The sequence below is a fragment of the Palaemon carinicauda genome, chromosome 32, assembly GCF_036898095.1.
Source record: "Palaemon carinicauda isolate YSFRI2023 chromosome 32, ASM3689809v2, whole genome shotgun sequence".
Lineage (NCBI taxonomy): Eukaryota > Metazoa > Arthropoda > Malacostraca > Decapoda > Palaemonidae > Palaemon > Palaemon carinicauda.
Genome location: NC_090756.1, coordinates 79,046,724 through 79,069,789, shown reverse-complemented (window position 1 = coordinate 79,069,789; position 23,066 = coordinate 79,046,724). Strand labels below are relative to the sequence as shown.

The following is a 23,066-nucleotide window of genomic DNA, read 5'->3' as shown; positions in this document are numbered from 1 at the left end:
TCTATGAAGCGTGTTATCAGGGTAATATTCCTCGCTTTTGCCCACAGTAGGAGATCTTTCGCTGCCTTGTAAAGGGAATCTGAACGAGTGCCTCCCTGTTTTCTAATGTAGGCCAACGCTTTGGTGTTGTCTGCGTTGACCTGAACTAACTTGCCCTGGACTTCCTTCTGGAAGTGCATTAGTGCTAGATGAAAGGCTACTAGTTCCTTGATGTTTATATGCCATTCCTTCAAAAAGTCTTTCCACAGACCCAAAATCTCGCCCTTCCCCAGTGTTGCACCCCACCCCATGTCTGAGGCGTCTGAATACAACTCTAGTTCGGGGTTCTTCTGTTGAAGTTCAAGGCCTTCTAGGAGTTTGTTGGGATTGTCCCACCAACTCAATTGATTCCTGATCCCCAGAGGAATCGGAATCCAGTTCTCTAGGCCTTGGTCTCTTGTCCAATATCTTGATAGATGAAATTGTAGTGGACGTAAATGAAGTCTTCCCAGGGATACGAATTGTTCAATCAAGGAGAGGGTAGTCAGCAGACTCATCCATTCTCTCAACGAGCAGGTCCTTCTGTCTAGGAAGTGCTTCACCTTTCTTATGCATTCTAGAATGCGTTTCAGGGCTGGAAAAGCCCGAAAAACCACTGATTGAATCCTCATCCCCAGGTAGATGATGTTTTGTGAAAGAGTCAGTTGCAATTTGGCCAGATTTACAACCAGACCTAGCTGTTGCGTCATGGACATTGCAACTTGTAGATCCTCCAGACACTTTTCTTGCGACCTGGCTCTGATTAGCCAGTCGTCCAGGTACATTAACATCCGTACCCCTTTTAGATGTAGCCAGCGAGCCACGTTGGAAACCCCACGAGTGAAAACGTAGGGAGCCGTGCTCAGTCCAAAACAAAGTGCTTTGAACTGATAAGTAGTTGCGTGGTAAACGAATCTCCAAAATTTTCTGTTCGGGTGAATTGGGACGTGAAAATACGCGTCCTGCAGATCTATCGACACCATCCAGTCTCCTTGTCTGGTGCCTGCTAGGACTGACGCAGATGTCTCCATAGCAAACTTGACTTTGCTTACAAACTTGTTCAGAGAACTTACGTCCAGAACGGGTCTCCAACCCCACGAGTTCTTTGGAACTAGAAAAAGTCTGTTGTAAAATCCCTTCGAAGAGGGGTCCTCTACTACTTCTATGGCTGCTTTTGACAGCATCTGGTTGACCTGCTCTTGAAAAGCTGCTGCCTTGTTCCTTGAGTATGTCGCTGTCAACTCTAAGGGCTCTGACGAAAGAGGAGGCCTTCTTAGGAAGGGGATCTTGTAACCCTCCTTTAAGACATCGACTGTCCAGTCGTCTGCTCCCCTTTGGCTCCACTCTTGCCAACAGTGGGATAACCTGGCTCCCACTTGTGTCTGGAGGTTGTAGGGCCCACTTTCTTGTTTTTGGTTGCTGCTTTGTAAATTTACGAGGTTGTCCTCCAGCTGCAATTCTATGATTTCCTCTCGAAAGGGCCCTCCCACGAAAGGGCTGGCACGTGGGAGGAGCTTCCTTCTGCTTTCTGGCTAAAAAGCTAGCCGGGAGGACTTTCTTGGCAGTCCTGGTAATAAGGTCTTGCGTCGCTTGTTGCGCAAGAGCAGCCGACAACTCCTTCACTACATCAGAAGGGAAAAGACGATTACTTAAAGGAGCATACAATAGCTCTGATTTCTGAGCGAAAGTCAATCCTGACGACAGGAAAGAACACAGCATAGATCTCTTCTTAATAACTCCTGCCGTGAAAAGGGCGGAGAGTTCAACGGTCCAATCCCTCACGGCTTTATCGAGACACGCAATAAGGTGCATCTGTGCCTCGTTCTTTTCGTCTGTGACCTCTGTGAGGGCTCCGCGAGTCCAGTCCATCAGGCTGAAGACCTTGATAGTTCTGAAGATACCCTTCAGCAAGTGGTCCATCTCCGATGTGGACCACATCACTTTAGCCTTAGTCATGGCTGATCTTCATGAGGCGTCAACGAGTCTGGAGAAGTCCCCCTGGGAGGAGGCAGGAACCTCCAAACTAAGAACCTCCCCAGTCTTATACCACACACTGGATTTGGAGGCCAGTCTTGTAGGGGGAAAGGAAAAGGTAGTCTTCCCTTGATCCTTTCTCTTGAGAATCCACTCGTTCAGAGTAGAGAAAGCTCTCTTGACCGATCTGGCTAGCACAGTTTTCTTAAAAAGAGGAAGGTTTCTGGGGTCTACCCTTCAAAAACTGCGAGGGCGGGCTCCGAGGTACAGCCTGCTGAAAAGTCCTCCAGATATAAGTCCGCTAGAACTGCCAGTAATCTCTTAAGATCTGCTGCATGAAGCGTTTCCTGCATTTCCCCCTCTGAGATCTCCTCTACAGGGATAGCGATCTCCGGAGTAGAATGAGTGGGAGAAACACACTCCCCGTCTTGTCTATTCTCATCCTGCATGCTTCCAGCATGCTGCGATGGAACGTCATGCATGTGTCCAGAAAATTTCGAGGAAGCGTCATGCTTGCGTGCGTCATGCTTGCATGCGTCCTGCAAGCGTCCAGCATGCTGCGAGGAAGCGTAACTATGCGTCCAGCATGCTGCGGGGGAACGTCCTGCTCACATGCGTCCAGCATGCCGCGAGGGAGCGTCAACTATGCGTCCAGCATGCTGCTGGAAACGTCTCGCTCGCATGCGTCAAGCCTGCTGCATGCGTCCAGTATGCCGCGAGGGAGCGTTAAGATCCTTGCCGCCTCCCATAACGCGTCCAGATCGCTACGAGGGAGCGTCGATGAGCGCTGCAGTTTCTTGCTGGCTGTTCGCGCCTCGCTCCAATCTTATTCCTTTCCTACGCCTGTTGATGTCCTTAGGTTCCTTCTGGCGAGCTTCCTCTGTTTGCGACTTATAAACATCAAACAGGGACGTAATTGTTCATTGAAGCTCTGATAGACCTGTTGCTTGCGGCGCGCCCTGCATGCGTCCAGTCTGCTGCAAGGGAGCGTCCCGATTTCTGTCGCTTCCTGAACTGCGCTCTGATCGCTGCAAGGGAGCGTCTAAAGTTTCGGAAACCTTCGTTGGGGTCTTCTGGCCCCGAGCAGGAGAAGTCCCTTGCGACATCCAATCCAGAGGAGGGGGAGAAGCGTGAACCGATATAAAGTGCACATCTTCTTCCTCCGACGAACTATGCGACCTACACAACTGCTTAGGCGCGGACAAGTCGTCTTCCTCCGACAGGAAGATTTCCGGCGAGCTCCAATTGCTGCACAATGGTTGCTGGAACTTAACAGGGGACCTGTGTCTCTTGAGACGTCTCGAAAGAAGAGGTGACGCCAACCGCGTCTAGGTCTTGCATCTTCCGACAAAGACGAACACTTCCTCATCTCGCCTAGGATGCGTCAACAGGATCGCTCGAGAGGACGTCCATCCGCTGTTCAACGTCTCTCACCTCCTTTAGCCTGTCGACTTTCCTTCTCCCAGGGGTTGGGGAGCATGGAAGAGGTCCAGGGCTAGGAGCATGATAGACACGAACGGATGCACCCTCCACTGCACAATCACTATCCCCGAACTTGCGTTGTAAACCACGCACTGCCCCCCACATCACTTCCTTGTCCGAAGTAAGGGATTGCACTTTCACACCCAAGGCTGATATTGCAGCCATAACATCCTTCAAAGAAGGCTCACTTACCTCTGACACCGTAGGGGGGTCTGGTACTACAGCCTTAGGATTAGGATCAGGAATATTAGTTTCATGCAAATTAGAAGGGACATGACTATCCGAAGTCCTATTAGAAAGAACACTTGACGATCTAGCTCTCCGAAGTCTGTCCTTCTCCAATCGCTTAACATAGCGATCATACTCTTTCCACTCTCTATCAGATAAAGTATCACATTAATTGCATGTCATTAATAGAACACTCATGCCCTCTGCAACTCTTGTATATTTAGTGGGGATCAAGCGTAGCCTTTGGAAGCCGAGCCTTGCACCCCTTAACACACCTTCTAGTCACAGAGTCAGCCATTTTGAAAACTAAAGAAAAATAGTTAACTAACTGTCCAGGTCTAAAGACCAACAAAGTCTACCTTAACCGAGTGAAAAGTCAAAAGGGAAAATCCAAAAATCAGCGAAAGTCATCAACAAAAAATCAAACAATGGGTACTTCACCAAATTTGTAGACAAAGCAAACCCACAACGTAGGGAATTTCCAACGTGTTGCTGGAACGACGGCAGGGAATTTCTGAGGACTTACGGGAATGGTTCCAGGTACCTGGTTAGAGGGCGAACAGGTATGACCCCCTGCTCACCTGTCGGCGATTGCCGCGAATTTTTAATTTCTGCCGGGCGGGATTAAGCTATATATATGTAACTACCAGGGAAGTTACATATTTAAAATTTTAATAAAATTTGTTCATTTTCTTTTACTTCCATGAATACAGTAACAAGGGTAAGGGTGAAAAACCCAGGTTGCTCCCTCTGTTAATTATAGTCTTCAGTTTTGAAGTTGCAATGTTCTATAGTAATGCCTTGTTTGTGTAATTAGGTAAATATTATTGCATTTAACTCTACCTTGGATCTATCTGTCAGCCTGTAATTTTATACATTCTAATGGAGCCTAAATAAACATTCTGTGCTCCATTGCCGAAACATCTTTGGGGAGGAAAGTCAAAGGTTTCACAGTTCTCTCACCAAATTTCAAGGGAAGAGCATGTTAACGTTTTAATGTTCTTACAGGGAAAGCCAGCCCGCTCTTCTGATTCGTATCTTGTTTGCAGAAAAGGGACTTTATAAATGTTATAGCTAGTGTACTGTTGAGGCGGGATTTCACTATTAATGTTACTGCCTCTATTGATAGTGCCCAAACTGACTTAAATATACTGTATATTGTATAGGTTGGTGTAAAGTTAATGTTTGAGGAAGTAGTTTGTGGTGTTATCACCAATTGAATTCTACTTTTAAATTGATATTTGCCAGAAATTAGAATCGTGTATATACATAGCAACCACTCCGACCCTACAACTGTATCTGGCAAGAACTCTACAGCATGGAGCGCCATATAGATGTACGTCTGCTTTGTCGGCTTAAAGAGAAGGTGCGAGATTGCGACCCATCGCTTGTTAGCGGAAGCCACTACAGTGGTGTTGTCACTCCTTAATAATACCAAGTGCCTCCTCAAATACTCTTGGATTGCATATAATGCTAGAAAGGCCATTTGCATTTTGATGACATTCAAGTGCAGATGTACTTAATCTCATGACCAAATAACCTAGACAACCTTTAAAACTTCCAAAGACAGTTCCATGTCCAGAGGTGAAGATTTGAATAAGACTTCCGTGATGAGGTTTTCCTCGTTCAGCCCCCAGATAAGATTGGACTGAGACTCCTGTCAAAAAATGGGGCATCCCTGGCAGCTGTCCAGTGATCCTTCTGACACACTGAAGTTTCTCCAGTGGGAAAAGGTGGCAGAGAAGACTGCCAGCTCCGAGCTGGTACTTCTTTGTTGAATAGAAACAATAGCTCGACCTGCTTAAGCCTGCTGATGCAACCGTCTGAAAGAAAGGCTCGTTGCTGATGTGTCTACTAATCTTGACACTGCATGCACTAGGAGGAAGTTTACAAGATTGGATTATTTTCTCCCTATCCCATGGGTCAATTTCTGTTTACAGTACAGTATTCCAAATTAAACTTTAAGTTTTTCTTAGCTTGAACAGGTGTTTTGCCCATAGCTTATCCATGCTTATCATTCAGCTGACATTTGTCTGAATGTTCGACATGTGTCCCGAGATAAATTCGCGTCCCTCTAAACCCCTCTGTCCATTGTTAAACTGTCGTATATTCATATCTCCCGCTGACACATAAATCAAACTCCTACCCTCTTCAAGAAGTGAATCTCATTTAACAAAAAGCCCATTGATCCAGATTATTCTTTGTAATTTTACTACTTTGACCTCTGCCCATACCATGCACAACTCTCGCTGAATTTCTTCCTGACAGATTAGTAAAGACTTATAACCTGTCCTCGGATAGAGGAATAACCACCTGCCTCAATGTTTCCGTCTTACGGTTAACAAATCAATATTCCATTAACAACTGCATATATATATCTCTCTCTCTCTCTCTCTCTCTCTCTCTCTCTCTCTCTCTCTCTCTCTCTCTCTCTCTCTCTCTCTCTCTCTCAGCTTGAATCTTAGGACTGCCATCTGATATTTCTACCCAATTGTCTTCACTTAGTCCAGATAAGACGCCATATTATCTTCCGTGGTCAATAAGAAGATACCTAGGTGGGTCTCGCAACCTAACTCCGCCGCATGCAAGACTGTCTGATGACCCAAACCGTAGAGAGACCTAAACTTCTTCTACACCGAGAGGAAATCGCTAAACTCCAGGGAGGAGAAATTGCTTAAACTCCATTCAGAAATTGCTTAAATACTGTCAAGACAACGCTAAACCACGGGAAGAGAAGAAATCGTTTGAGCACGGGCCCAGAAACTATTATTCGAACCAGCATAGCAGTTTGTCTTGTGTGTGCCCCCCATTTTGCTGTCTGTAAACATTGCACATATCCTAACTGAATTATAGATTAATGTATGAATGTCACCAAGTGTTTTATCTACCCTATCTTAAACTATGTAATATATATCGATATGTGAACATTGCCTAGGTAAGAAAAAAACAAGTAATTACCACCAACCCCTGCTAATACTGGTATCTCTATAGTATACTAAGATATTGGTTCGTTGGAACTCTTTCCATTAACTCTCGGAGTTAAAGGACCAAGGGAATTATGATAGAATAAATAAAGATTTAACAGGGTCTGACAAATACAGGATTCCCCTTTGATCGTGTATAAAAAATCCTGTGAGACAGCAACAAAGAGATGGAGCTGGGGGGAGAGTGACTGCTCCCCGCACTCTAGTTTTGGGGTGTCTGAATGTGCGTGGATGTAGTACGATAGAGAGTAAAAGATGTGAGATTGGAAGTATGTTTAGAAGTAGAAGGATGGATGTATTGGCCTTGTGTGAGACAAAGATGAAAGGAAAGGGTGAAGTGATGTTTGGTGAAATGTCTGGTAGAGTGTCTGGGATTGAAAGGGGAAGAGCGAGAGAGGGTGTGGCTTTATTGCTGAGTGAATGGATGACAGGTAAAGTAGTGGAATGGAAGGAGATATCATCTAGGTTAATGTGGGTAAGGGTTAGGTTGGGTAGGGAATGTTGGGCGTTTGTCAGTGCGTATGGGCCAGGTAGTGAGAAAAGTGAAGAAGAGCAGAATGAGTTCTGGAATGAATTAACTAGGTGTGTAGAAGGACTGGGTAGAAGGAATTATGTAGTTGTTATGGGTGACTTAAATGCTAGAGTGGGCGCTGGAGAGGTAGAAGGTGTCATTGGGAAGTATGGCGTACCAGGTGAGAATGAGAGTGGTGAGAGACTGGTAGATATGTGTGTTGAACAAGAGATGGTAATAAGTGCTAGCTTTTTTAAAAAGAAAGATAAAAATAAGTATACAACATGGGTAAGAGTGGCAAATGGAAGAGTAGTAGAAAGGGCATTAATGGATTATGTGTTGATAACTAAAAGAATGTTTGGAAGATTGAAAGACGTGCACGTGTTTAGGGGTATGGCTAACGGTATGTCTGATCATTTTTTTAGTGGAAGGAAAATTAGTTGTAGCAAAAGAGTGGGGGAATAGAGTAGGTGGATGTAAAAGGGAGCTAGTGAGGGTTGAAGAGCTAATAAAACCGGGGGTAAAAAGTAAATATCAGGAAAGGTTGAAAATGGCATATGACGAGGTGAGAGTAAGGGAAACTGGTAATTTAGAGGAGGAGTGGAAGTTAGCAAAAGAAAATTTTGTTGGGATTGCAAGTGATGTATGTGGCAAGAAGGTTGTTGGAGGCAGCATGAGGAAGGGCAGTGAATGGTGGAATGAAGGAGTGAAGGTAAAAGTGAGAGAGAAAAAGAGGGCTTTTGAAGAATGGCTGCAGAGTAATTGTATAGAGAAGTATGAAAAATATAGAGAGAAAAAGGTGGAAGTAAAGCGCAAGGTACGTGAGGCAAAGAGGGCAGCTGACCTGAGGTGGGGTCAGGGACTGGGTCAGTCATATGAAGAGAATAAGAAGAAGTTTTGGAAAGAAGTGAAGAGAGTAAGGAAGGCCGGCGCAAGAATTGAAGAGACAGTGAAAGATGGAAATGGAAGGTTGTTAAAAGGAGAGGAGGCAAGGAAAAGGTGGGCGGAATATTTTGAAAGTTTGCTGAATGTTCAGGATGATAGGGAGGCAGATATAATTGCTGTTCCAGGTGTTGAGGTGCCAGTGATGGGAGATGAGAATGAGAGAGAGATTACAATAGAGGAAGTGAGGAGAGCACTAGATGAAACGAGAGTAGGAAAAGCATCTGGTATGGATGGTGTGAAAGCTGAGATGTTGAAGGAAGGGGGTGTGACTGTACTTGAATGGTTGGTGAGATTGTTTAATGTGTGTTTTGTGTTGTCAATGGTACCAGTAGATTGGGTCTGTGCATGTATTGTACCACTATATAAGGGTAAGGGAGATGTGCATGAGTGTTGTAATTCAAGAGGTATTAGTTTGTTGAGTGTAGTTGGAAAAGTGTATGGTAGAGTACTGATTAATAGGATTAAGGATAAAACAGAGAATGCAATCTTGGAAGTACAGGGTGGTTTTAGAAGAGGTAGGGGTTGTATGAATCAGATTTTTACAGTTAGGCAGATATGCGAGAAATATTTAGCAAAAGGTAAGGAGGTGTATGTTGCGTTTATGGATCTGGAGAAAGCATATGATAGAGTTGATAGGGAAGCAATGTGGAATGTGATGAGGTTATATGGAGTTGGTGGAAGGTTGTTGCAAGCAGTGAAAAGTTTCTACAAAGGTAGTAAAGCATGTGTTAGAATAGGAAATGAAGTGAGCGATTGGTTTCCGGTGAGAGTGGGGCTGAGACAGGGATGTGTGATGTCGCCGTGGTTGTTTAACTTGAATGTTGATGGAGTGGTGAGAGAGGTGAATGCTCGAGTGCTTGGACGAGGATTAAAACTGGTAGGCGAGAATGACCACGAATGGGAGGTAAATCAGTTGTTGTTTGCGGATGATACTGTACTGGTAGCAGACACAGAAGAGAAGCTTGACCGACTAGTGACAGAATTTGGAAGGGTGTGTGAGAGAAGGAAGTTGAGAGTTAATGTGGGTAAGAGTAAGGTTATGAGATGTACGAGAAGGGAAGGTGGTGCAAGGTTGAATGTCATGTTGAATGGAGAGTTACTTGAGGAGGTGGATCAGTTTAAGTACTTGGGGTCTGTTGTTGCAGCAAATGGTGGAGTGGAAGCAGATGTACGTCAGAGAGTCAATGAAGGTTGCAAAGTGTTGGGGGCAGTTAAGGGAGTAGTAAAAAATAGAGGGTTGGGCATGAATGTAAAGAGAGTTCTATATGAGAAAGTGATTGTACCAACTGTGATGTATGGATCGGAGTTGTGGGGAATGAAAGTGATGGAGAGACAGAAATTGAATGTGTTTGAGATGAAGTGTCTAAGGAGTATGGCTGGTGTATCTCGAGTAGATAGGGTTAGGAACGAAGTGGTGAGGGTGAGAACGGGTGTAAGAAATGAGTTAGCGGCTAGAGTGGATATGAATGTGTTGAGGTGGTTTGGCCATGTTGAGAGAATGGAAAATGGCTGTCTGCTAAAGAAGGTGATGAATGCAAGAGTTGATGGGAGAAGTACAAGAGGAAGGTTTGGGTGGATGGATGGTGTGAAGAAAGCTCTGGGTGATAGGAGGATAGATGTGAGAGAGGCAAGAGAGCGTGCTAGAAATAGGAATGAATGGCGAGCGATTGTGACGCAGTTCCGGTAGGCCCTGCTGCTTCCTCCGGTGCCTTAGATGACCGCGGAGGTAGCAGCAGTAGGGGACTCAGCAGTATGAAGCTTCATCTGTGGTGGAAATGTGGGAGGTTGGGCTGTGGCACCCTAGCAGTACCAGCTGAACTCAGCTGAGTCCCTGGTTAGGCTGGAGGAACGTAGAGAGTAGAGGTCCCCTTTTTTGTTTTGTTTCTTGTTGATGTCGGCTACCCCCCAAAATTGGGGGAAGTGCCTTTGGTATATGTATGTATCTTAAACTATGTAATATATATCGATATGTGAACATTGTCTAGGTAAGAAAAAAACAAGTAATTACCACCAACCCCTGCTAATACTGGTATCTCTATAGTATACTAAGATATTGGTTCGTTGGAACTCTTTCCATTAACTCTCGGAGTTAAAGGACCAAGGGAATTATGATAGAATAAATAAAGATTTAACAGGGTCTGACAAATACAGGATTCCCCTTTGATCGTGGATTAATAATTGCTCCTTGATCTGTAGGCAGTAGCCAAATTCTACCACACCTTATACCCAATCAGGAAAGAGAACAGTAAGTTGTCTTCGGCAGTTCATTCCCTTCACCACAAATATGTTCATTCTGTCACAAGGACAGAACTGCGAACGTATTTTAGGGCTGAAGAAAACCAGGTAAAGACAATAACAGCAGGGGAAGAATCCCTGGCATTTATCATGGCAGAAACAGAAGGATTAACTCATGCTATGGTCTCTGCTGCCGTGGCAGGGTAAAGGCTACAGCCTCTGACACGAGGTACAGGGAAAGGTCCCACTGGCACGCACTCCTAGGCATGACACCTACGGGTGTCAGAACGTTTCTATCTGGCACTTGTGTCACAAAGAGCTTTTAAACTCCTTTTAGGATAGGGTGGGGCACCACTGGAGACATCACTGGTGTCACTGACACTGAGGACATGTTAACAAAAACTTTCACAACTGGCTTCACCAAGGGAGAGACTGGCACTGAGAACACCAAGGGAGAGGTAGCCTTGGCTACCAGCTCCCTTAACAAAGTCAAAGAAGGCGTACAAGTAAACCTAAGGAGGACCAAGACTTCCTTAGTTCAACCTCGTTTTTAGCAGTATGCAAGGAAACGAGAGAAGAGCCTCCAACCTCTGATGGGGTGTGGTGAACACTGGGGTAACCCCACATGACAATTGAACCAGAAAAGCCTCCCAACTTAGCTCCAAGGGCTCCTTGCTCCTGATGCATACTCCCCAGGGGCCGAGCCAAAGGCGTCTATACAGAAGTGGTAGTAGCAGACATACCCTTTGAGCAGATGAGAGGCAAAAGACTTCTTCGACATCTTCTCAGGCGTTGCCAAGAGAGATCCCATAGAAAACCTAGCCTTCTTCCTCCTTCTCGAAGCATACACCTATCAATTCTGAGGGAGCTATACCTACACTTGGCACACAGGGATGATTTTGAACAATCATACTTCAAACAAGAAGCACAGAGAGTGGATCTACACCCAGTATATAGACATAAACCAGTTGCAACGTTCACCCTTTCCCTTGAAAGTACAAATCTCTCGCTTCATATACAAAGTAATGAGCAGCCAGTATTCAGTTCTTGAAAGAAATAGAAATATGATAAGTTAAATTTAGGGTGCAGCAGTATGTCTGTACACATTTTGGCCAAAAAATAAGTGCTGATCTTCCAACAGGTGGGGGAGCTGGGCTTCTTACACGTACTCACCACTTGTCAACAACTAAATCGTTAAAGATTTCAACGGCCGTTCCAAATCATACTGATAACATATACTATTTAAAGGACGAAAAGTTTGTATATGGCTTACAACAAATCAACATTCTTCACAATAAGAAAAAAAAAATCTTACAGTCGGCAGTCTCCCAAAATACCAACAAAAACAACCCAATAGTTAATAGTCTTCTAAACTTACCGCCAACAGTCCTCCCAATAGATCAGTAGCCACGGGATCAGCAGGTACTTGCTTATTATTATCTGATGCCGCTGAGATAAGCTGAGGCGAGTATAGTTCTGTGGACCTTAAAATATCTAGTACCTTCTCCAGAGCCTGGGCTACGTAGGCTGGAGAATTCTCTTGAGCAGCTGTTATGATATTGAAAACTCTTGTGATAGGAGCCTCTATTGTTAAGGAATTGAGCTTCACTAGACTCTGTCTTCTCATCATGTTTTGTGTACCTGGAAGATTAAGTGACTGTGAAATTTACAATAGACACACATGATTCTATGTTCAGAGATTTACTATAAGTAGAAATCATTAAAATAACCAATTCTTCATAAAGATAAAAAAAAAATTGAGAACTGCAACAATATATACTGACTGCAAAAATTAGAACATTTATTGCATAATTTTTAGTATGTTTCAAAGCTATAATTAAGCTAAAGATAATAAAAGTCTGGTTTGATTACTAGAAACCCAGGAATGTTTAATAAGATAAAATATTGAACAAACACTTTAGAATATGATGACCATCACTTAAAATCACTCGGTCAAACCAATACTATTTGATAACATTTAGAAAGTAGATAAGCAAAGAATGGAAAGAAATCTAATCTTGTTATCAATTAAAAATCTAAACAATTCAAGATTTTGAAGGCTATCAAGAACAAATATTATGAGCCAACTGAAAGACTAATCAATATGACTTGGATAAAAGATATAAGAGATAAAATGTGTGATGGAATATAAATCTGACTATCGCAGCAACTAGCAATGGTACTGTTATAAAACTTGGATAATATTACCTTAGACCTAAGAATCAGATTCATCCAGTAATAAATCGTGTCTAATTAACAGCAATTATCAGAGGGTCTGTAGCATAAAACTTATATTAAGAGTTTGCTTGAGATTTTTCAGGAAAGTTGCAATGACCCAAGAGGTCATATAAGGTGAGTTTCTGCAAACAAATAAGCAGCCTTAACAGCTCATGGCAAGGATTTCTACTGAAATATTTCTTGCATATAAGACAAAGCATCAAGATAATTTACTTCCACAAATAAACCACCTTTACTTAGGCTCAGCATAACTGAAACCTTTTAACACGTCATGCAATCTGAAACAAATAATCCAAATTACTCAACGGGGATGACAAAAACCATACGCAGATATCCGTAGGAATGTATTGTCTACTTCAGAAGCACGTTTATTTGTCAATCCATACTGGACTTTGGGGGAAGATCATTTCTAAAAATAGGTTATGGTTGTTACTTTCAAGCATGCACGCTGCTTGCAACAGCAAAGGATGGTTGCAATTGCCAGAGACAGCTAATTAGTGTATGTCAAAAGGAAGACTTTACGATATCAGACAAATGGTCATTTTTATAAAATAGGCATAGATAAAAGACAAAAGCTTTTCCTTTATAACATAAATGAGGTCAGCAAGGAAGCAGGGAAACCATAAAAACATACCTCTACCCTGACTTCAGAAACTTGGTGGGAAATAATATAAAGTTATATAAAATTTAACAGCCCACAGAGTGAAAGTGATGGCACCATTATTTAGACAAAAAGAATCTCTGAAGATTACCGCCCTTAAATCTCTTCTCAAATATACCCATCCACTTAACCCTTTTACCCCCAAAGGACGTACTGGTACGTTTCACAAAAGCCATCCCTTTACCCCCATGGACGTACCGGTACGTCCTTGCAAAAAAATGCTATAAAAATTTTTTTTTTCATATTTTTGATAATTTTTGGAGAAAATTCAGGCATTTTCCAAGAGAATGAGACCAACCTGACCTCTCTATGACAAAAATTAAGGCTGTTAGAGCAATTTAAAAAAAATATATACTGCAAAATGTGCTGGGAAAAAAATAACCCCCTGGGGGTTGAGGGTTGGAAATTTCCAAATAGCCTGGGGGTAAAAGGGTTAACAACATGTTGTCTTACACACAGAATTTCAATGTCCATAATTAATCAATATTTGCTTTTCAGTGACATTCCTATCTTGAACCGCAAGTTACAAACTTGATCTCATTCACAATATTTTTAATCAAGTGGCAGCTGAAGCTTGTAAATATCAGTTTAGTGAGTAGATAAATCAAATTTGAACTTTATTCTAGTTTACCTATACTGCACTATAAAGTATTAAATCGAACCTAATTTCACTAGCGGCACTCGAAGGGCATCCTACATTGACATGGCAATACAATTTATCTTTAAGACTACAAAAAGAAAACTCAATGAACCTAAATTTACTAAAGTAAAAATGATTAATTCCTTATTTACAGTTATAAGTTAACCTGCAAAGTGCGTGGTAAATAATGCAAATTAATATCAATAGTAGTTTGCACGCAAAGCAAAGATCAACCATGTATAAACAGCACACTCAGCAGTTGGCAAAATGTTCAATACCACAGTACAAGGAGGGTTCTATTGTAGCCTGCTTTAGGAAAAGTTAAAAAATAAACATAGTTATATGAAAATGAACGGAGATACAGTAACATTAATGCCATGCCAAGGATGATAATAAAACAATTACTCCGATTACAGTGCTATTCGACTATATTACTTCCTTGGCAAATTCTCAAAGATTCTGACAGTCGTTAAAAATGACTTAGCAGAGAATCTAAACCCTTGTTTTGCAGTGTTTGATTATAACCACAGTTTCTTTATTGCTGGATGGTAGGAAGACGCAATATGGTTCATTAAGCTAATATTGTTATCAAATGAGAAAATCAAAGCTACTGGATTCAATATTAAGGGGAAGAAACCACTGTAGTTGCTTAATGACACCCTCAATCCAAGATAATGGAGTAAAGACAATTACTGTATAAGAAAAAGTTGTATACTTAATTCACACAGCCAAATATGCATCATGTTTACGGGCAACTAAAGTGAGCAGGGGATCCAACCTATAGGTCTTGTAATTCACCAAACTGTCACCAGAAGGCAAAACTATTAATTCTTTATACAGTATTCTACTCTGCTGAACCATTAATTTAGGAAATACCCGAAATAAATTTATTTTTTTGGTTTATAACAACAATACAAATGCCAGTAAACTGAAAATTAGCTCATTCTCCTTTCTGTCTTTTTCAAGACGACACTATACACTCTGTTATGACTAAAAGGAAAGAAGCAGGGGCTCTTTTCATAGTTTGAACTTTGCTTTTACTAACTATCTTTACAGTGTTTTGAATGATGCAAAATTTCTCATAGGCAAGACTTAATCCTTAGATGGTAAACCATAGTAATAGTTCTTAATTTATTCAGAATTTTTCTTTGCTAGGAATGTCCATTCTTGGCCACTAAACCAAACTCCCAGCTTTAATTTTTTAGTTTAACATGACACATCTATTAACCAGCTTCTAGAAAAAAATGTACAGTAATACCTTGAGATACGAGTATAATTCATTCCTGGACCGAGCTTGTAATTCAATTTGCTCGTATCTTAATTCCATTTCTTCCGTAAAAAAATATGACAAAAACTTGATCTATTTCAGCCCTCTAAAAACACCCAAATCAATGATAATAACAATTGAAAAGACATTTTTTTAATTGCTATACAGTACAGTATAAATCTACTTTAAATGCACTCACAAAATGATATACTAAATGATTACTGTGATATGAAATAAAATGTGGTTTTATTATGAGAAGGAGAGAGGGAGAAATGGAGGGAGGAAGAGATGGACAGTACCGTATTAATACCGTTCCTTACACATAGCGTAAAACTTAAACTTGAGATTAACTAACCTGAACTTAGCTTAATTTTTTTATACTTTTCATCCCGTTTTACTTTTTTCAAATTATACTTTTTACTATCCTTCACTTGTATAAGCTCTTTTTGCTTCACTTCCATTTGCTTCCTTAGGACCCATTACTTATTCCAAAGAATGTTCACAAATACAGTGAACAACACGTAAATAATGCAAACACAACATCGGAGATAATCGGGAGATGTGTACGAAAGGACGATCACATGAACTGAAGGAGTGATGTGGGCTTAAAGCACGCCCAAGTGCTCTGCCATCTACCTTTAACATCTGTAAGTGTGTTCATACCTGAATATTGTGCTCATATCTCTATGTAAAATTTTGATAAGGGGTTGGTTCGTATATCGGAATGCTCGTCTATCTATTTATTTACCGAGGCACTTCCCCAAATTTCGGGGAGTAGTCGAAATCAAACAAAGAGACTAAAGGGGACCTTTCCTCTCTCCGCACGTCCCAGCCTGACGAGGGATTCAGCCGAGCTTGGCTTGTACTGCTCGTATGTCGAGGTATTACTGTACTCCCTGAATCTAGAGATCACTTTCATTAAGATAGTGCAACCTAAATTGTAAACCTTGTGGACAGATCAAATAATCACTATCTTGATTTGCTTATGAAAGAAAGAAAATGAAAAGCACTGCTAGGTTTTAGTCACGTATGATTTCTATTACGAGAACTAAACCAATAGCAGTCCTTTATAAATACAGCCCTCTAGGACTGTTTGTAAACATCTTAAATCACTTTTTAATCTAGTAACCTGCATTTGCTCCTGTAACCTCTATTAACTCAAAATTTTTTGGACAAAAATACTGTGGCAACTATAAAGAAAAAAATATGTCTATAATTTCTATGAAAAGATAAATGTCTGATATCATCTGATCTTCACAATAAAAATGGAAAGTCAGTTATAAAGTACTTGAATTAAATTAAAACTAGTCCAAAATTCTGCAAAAAAAAAAAAAAAGAAACTTTGGAAAAATCAGAGGTAACTAACCCAGCAACGTTATACAATGAATTAAAAATAAGCTTTGAAACATCTTAGGAAAAAGTAGCTGTCAATTTGTGAGGCTAATTGCAACCTTTCTTTGCTTAATACCAACAACCAGGCTTTTTTAAAATTACAACATTTACAAGATAACATATATTTACCTTAAACGGGCAAAATGCTATGTTTTTTTTTTGTAGGAGTGAATCTGAAGATAACATTAAAGTTTAATTGTATAAATTGTTTTTAATCAATGGTATAATGAAAGGCATAATCAAATAAATGGTATATTGAATATTTAAGTGTTTACCCTGTGAGGTATATTCCTGATAATGATAATTCACAGCCTAAAACCAAAACTGTGCTGAATACACTACAGCACATATATCAATATTACTCAACATATTTACTTTACATTAAATATATATAGGTAACCAGATTATTTCAGAATGGAAGGAACTCAAAATAAGGTGAAAAATCAAGTGTTTTATTAAAATCAAGCAAAGTCAAAATGTTCTTTGACAACCGATCTAGTTCGTGAACAAAGTCTAGTCTAAAATATTTCTGCATGTATTAGTTGAAATTAAATGCATGAAGGAACACCCTGACTAAATCAAGCACTTGTATTTTGACGACTATGAGACGGTCTACCTCAAGCAGGTAGTTCCACTTGAGTTCTCAAGTTTTACAACTAATGTTCATTAACAAATATAACCCTTAGTTTACAAAGATGAAAGGATCAGCGATGCTAAATTCTGAACTACTACTGTGGAGTAAGCAAGAAGCAAAATGTGCGATACTAAAACTCAGAAACAGTTTAAAAGTTCAGGAACTTAAAAATTAGGAAAAAAAAAAAAATAGAAATGAAAAACAAATATTAGCTACCAAGGAAAACTTAGCAGAATATTTGGAGTACCATGTGACAAACCGTTGATGTAGAGGGAACAATGATTACAAAGGAAGACATCACCGCACCACAATATGACACACAGCGTACTCAAACTGATAATGCTTCATCTTTCACCAAGCACAGAGTTGAACTGAGTTTTAAGCAATTGTTAAGAGCAAATAAAGTAGAGTAGTCCATTCTATAATTGACTCTCATATGATATGTCAGTTTAAATGATTTTTTTGAAGAAGTATTAGTTCAATCAAGTATGGGGTTATCTTCCATCAAAAGCAGGTTTACAATATGTGCCAATAATTGTCTACAACTATCAGGCGTAAAATTATAAAGAGCTTCTATGAGAGCACGACTGTAGAAATTTGTAATATAAAAACAACCAGATTTCAATTTTTTATCTCCAGAATTACAAAGGAAAAACAAAAAATAGTTTCTTCTACAGTTAACAAATTCTAGTCCTAACATAACCAGCATTCTGATAATTCATCATATCAACCACACATCTTAAGTTAAGAGGAAACTTGAGAACATTTTATGAAAGTAGTCTACATTATTGTGCACAGGAAATTACCCAGTACATTTCATCTTATTCCAAAATATTAGCACTATCAATGTCCCAAGATATAATTCTATTACTTTTTAAGCTTCCGTAATTACCAATCATGGAGAGAAGTCAGCAAAAGTGATGGATATCAATGTACATAGTGACCAAACACTTCACAATTCAGAAAAGAATTAGCAATTTTGCTTTTCGATGTGGAGTATTGTAAGAATTTGAGGATTTAAAGATTATGTAGAGACTTTAAATTTGTTCTTTAAGGCTCTCGTGAATTATAAAGGGCCTTAAATTAACTTCCAAATAACTTGGACTGGAAATTATCAAGTGGTTGTCTAAAGAGACTTTGGAGTCTTTAGGAAGTGGTAATATTTTTAGCTCTCATATAAAGCACTACATGAAAGGTTTCTCCACCGTCACTGATCATATCAATAATGTATCCAGGACACTTTGCCTGGTCCTTTCTGGTCCTAGCTTGGGTGGAGAGGGGGCTTGGGTGCTGATCATATGTTTACTATATGGTCAGTCTTTAGGGCAGGGCAACGTCACTGCCCCTTGCCTCTGCCATCCATGAGCGGCCTTTAAAACTTTTAGAATATATAACTAACTATGCTGGCATGAGTTCCCTTACGATTATTAATTAGCTGCACAATTATGACATTACCGAAAAGTAAACAAACATTTGTATAATGACACTGCAGGGTGTTACAGGGGGAAGGGGGGGGGGGTCAGGTGTGAATCCCATGTTAATAGGACAGTCACATCCTCTCAGGATGGTCCAAGAACATTGTCCACCACTGCCACCTAAATACACTTGTTGGTTCCAAGCACCACACCTTGGTACACCATCTTGGTGTACCACTATCTTATGGATTAGTCTCTTGAGACAAAGGCTAAAAGTACTTCCCTAAGAATAAAACATACGTTAGGGATCTTTAAGGCTAGTCAGGGTACTTACTTCTGCGATTCTTCAGCAATCCGTTACAGCTAAGTAGCCAGCTAGGTTATCAAGGTTTCTCCATGCTATCTCACATTTGGTAGCTCAGTAAAGTGTACAAGTCTCTACCTCACATTTATAATTTTACAGGACAAGCGTGGGCATGGAGTAAACCTAACAAAACTCCAAGTATGATTGTAAGTTGGCCGAGGACAGTGGCTCCTCAACATCCAGATCTTTGGATTGACAATGTCTCTAACTATATCTTACAAATAATTTAAAATTCAAAGTGTGATTCTATATTGCAAAAAAAAATGGCATGTTGACACCTTCTGAGATTATTGGTGATCAATCTATTCTGAAGAAAAGTTTTAATTCTTTAAAGTATTTTTCCCCAATCTGGTCATAAGCTGCTGGTTTATTTTAGTTTGTTTGACAAAAACTAACAGTCAATTAGATTACTTATCGGGAGACGAGTCTCAGGTATCATCGTTCAGTTAGTTCATTTTGTGATACATAAAATTTTTCCTAATTCTGACCATCCTTTGCATTCAGATCTTCCCAGACTGTACCATCCTGTATGTAATACCAGGTATGCAGCTAATTCAAAGTCATGCCTTCCCTATCATAAAGCTCAATACTACAGTCGAGTATCCTCGAAGTTTTTTCCCAATTGCGAGACTAGATTGTGGAATGATGTCCCTATTCTGGAGGTTGAATTGTTGGAATGTCAAAAGTTCAAACTTATGTAAATGCTTTTCTGCTCAACAGGTTGATATATATATATATATATATATATATATATATATATATATATATATATATATATATATATATGTATATATATATATATATATATATTGTTTCATAGTTTATATATATGACTGGTATATTTTGAGGTTGATACTGATCTAAATATATTTATAACTTTTCTGAAAATAAGTTTTCACTTATAGTTTATTCATCATTTCCTTTCTCCACTGGGCTGATTTCCCTGTAGGTGTTCTTGGGCTTGGAGCACCTTACTTTTCCCACTAGGGTTGATAACAATAATAAAAACGAATGAACTGAGATTATAAACCAATCAAATGTCAATGATGAGTCAGTTATTGGCACTCTATCATAATCCAAGACCTGGATAAACTGCCAGGACTTAACAAAGTTCTGGGGTCAATACAAAGCAGTAGAGAAGGCAAAAGTTGAGGTTCTAATGGCATTCTTTAAGAATAAACTGGATAAACTCCATAATAATTCATATCTATAACAACTTACGTCAGTTGTCAGGAAAATATATAGTATGCTCATTCTAAAGAGACTGGAGAGAGAAAGATTGATGTAAAGCTGAGAGATGAACAAGCAGGATTTCTAAAAGGTAGAAGTTGTAGTGACCAAATTTTCATTTTAAGACCTGTAATACAGCAATGTGTAGGTTATAGAAATCCAATGTTGATGGCATTTGTGGACAATAAAAGAGCCTTTGATAGTGTGCACCGGCCAATTTTGTGGAGAGTCCTGTGTTATTATGGAGTTCCTCTTAAATATATAAATTTGATTAAGTCTGTTCATGAGCATAATAGCAAGTGCAAAGTTAATCTTAATGGAGTCCTATCAAATGAATTTCCAGTGAACAGCACAGTACTCCTAGGGAATGTGTTGTCACCTATGTTTTTTATCCTCCTCGTGGATTTTATAATGCATAGAACAGTTGGGGATGGCAGAGAAGGATTGGATTGGATTGGCAACAGGAAATTAGCGGACAAAGAGTATGCTGATGGTGCTGTCCTTATTAGCAAACGCCACATGACTTGCAAAGATTGCTTGTCAGAATGCATGAAATATCACATGAGGTTAGGCTCAAGATAAATAGAAGAAAGACAGAGATAACGAGAATGGAATATGTAATGGAAGATGAATTATCATTGGAAGGAGAACGGATTAATGGGATGGAATTAGTTAAATATTTAGGAATTATGATCTCTAATACAGGATCTTTAGAATCTGAGTTTAATGTAAGATTGAAAAAAGGCAAATCAGACAATGGCTGGGTTAAGTAAAACTTGGAAATCAATTCCCCTGAAATTACATATAAAAATCAGGCTACATATCAGTTTAGCGAGATTGGTGTTACTGTATGGACATGAGTCGTGGTATGACAATGAAACAATATTCAACAGATTTTGTAGATTTGAGAACAAAGCCCACAGAAGGATATTGGGAGTTAAATGGCAGGACAGGATTAGAAATGAAACTATAAGAGACTACTCGAGTGCCATGTGTGGATGAGATCACGGAGATGGTTTGGGCATGTTCTTCGCACTCCCCAAGAAGGCTCCACAAAGCACTAGAAGAGTTAGAAAACCCAGGCCTACATGGTTGAGTACTTTGAAGCATGAAATAGATGATGAATTGTGAAATATTGATTTAAAAGCTCAAGACAGTGACGACTAGCGAAATCTAACCGAGGCCCTTTACGTCAATAGACGTAGAAGGGATATGATGATAATAATAACATAGGATAGAGAAGCAACTGAAAAACACAACCAAAGTATTTTCCTTCTATCTGCAACTGGTAAGATACTAGCTAGATTCTTGCTCTTGCACTGAACCTGTTCTACCAAAGAGTTAGTGTTGGTTTATGAAGGGAAAAGGAACATTGATATGTTTTTAGAGGTCAAATACAGGAAAAATGTTGAGGCCTTTAACACATTGCCTTGTGAGACCCTATGTAAGATACTTGTAAAATACAGTTCCTAGAAAATTTTTCAATATACTTTGGTTGTTTTGTTTCAATTTGGTGGTATGGAATCATTATTATTCCATAGATGGCCAAAAACAGCTAATAGACTAAAGATTGATATCGAATTGCTGTAAGTAGTAGGTGATTATAGGCTTGGATATTCCCAAGCAAGTGTTAAGACATAAGCCAGGAAATAACGGTCCTAAGAAAAGATACAATGACCAATTCAAGTAAACTTTAAAGAAATATAAATCTCCACCACCCGACTCAGAAACTCTAGCTAGCAACAATAAGGTCTTGAGAATAAGCGATGACAATGGGGTGACCGCCCTGGAGCAGGGTCACTGGGCCTATGTCGCCTTTAAACCCAGCAGCAACACACCACAAGAGAGGTCCCCTCAGCTGTGAATCCTCATTTAACGATAATTACGACCAAATCTTTGCTCAGACCCCCTCCATGATGTTCAAAATGGTTCCAGAAGACTAAAATCTTTGCTCAAACAGCATTTATAACGTTTAAAATGCTTCGAGTGTCCTGCACGTAGCATGATATGAAAGTCCTAGATTGGCTTTGTGAATCTCATCAATGCTATCAAACTGAAGGATTATTTACATTAACTTTAATATCTACTGAGGAACTTTTAATATTGTCATCAGCAGTGATAGCCTGTGATCAAATTCATGACATGTAAAATGAGGAGCAAACAAGGAAATAATTGAAGTTATCTGAGGTTATCAGGTGAAATGTCACTGAAAAATGTTCTAGCAGTACATCTTCAACGACGTCAATTTCAAACTATTTCTCTTTATAACATTTAAATCCTACAATGGTGTCTTCATTAATCATAAGGCGATGACTGTATCACAACAGTGGTACATAAAATGAAGACCATCTCTCTTCTTTATATGAAGGCAAACAGTGCCTATAAAATAAGAAGTTTCAGGTGATGTGAAACTGAAAGCTTGAAGTCAGAGGAAAGAGCAAATATCCTCAGTTATTCAGATTCACTGAATACAGTATTACCAATCCACACTAAAACCTCAGATTAATTGACAGAGCTGCTATATGTTTCTCAAAGGTCAACAACTTGATTTCACCACAAACTGAATGAATAACTGTGAGATGAAATACATCTCATTTTTAAGACTTAGAACTAACAAACAGTCACAAACAATACCCTCATGACCTTGAGAAATAGATTTAGGAGGGCTAAAAACTTCAATTTCCAAGTAACATGTGCAACATAATTAGAAGATATCAAAATATACACCAATTACCAAGGTTGTTTTGCACAAGTGCAGTCTCCAGCTTTCCCAACATACATCTGACACAAGGGAACGCTTTAACTTACTAGGTTCTATTATTGAGTCACCAAAAGGCCTTCATCTAGT

At 39.8% G+C, this 23,066-nt stretch overlaps 1 protein-coding gene across 3 annotated transcripts in view; it reads right to left on the bottom strand.

Annotated features, from left to right (window-relative positions):
- The window catches only part of LOC137625399 (high affinity cAMP-specific and IBMX-insensitive 3',5'-cyclic phosphodiesterase 8B-like), a 324,266-nt gene that overhangs the window by 84,863 nt on the left and 216,337 nt on the right, over positions 1 to 23,066 (bottom strand). For all 3 annotated transcript variants that reach the window (XM_068356283.1, XM_068356285.1, XM_068356284.1), the window contains one exon: positions 11,756 to 12,018. In XM_068356283.1, the coding sequence (XP_068212384.1) occupies positions 11,756 to 12,018 (263 nt within the window). The remainder of the gene's footprint in view (positions 1 to 11,755; positions 12,019 to 23,066) is intronic.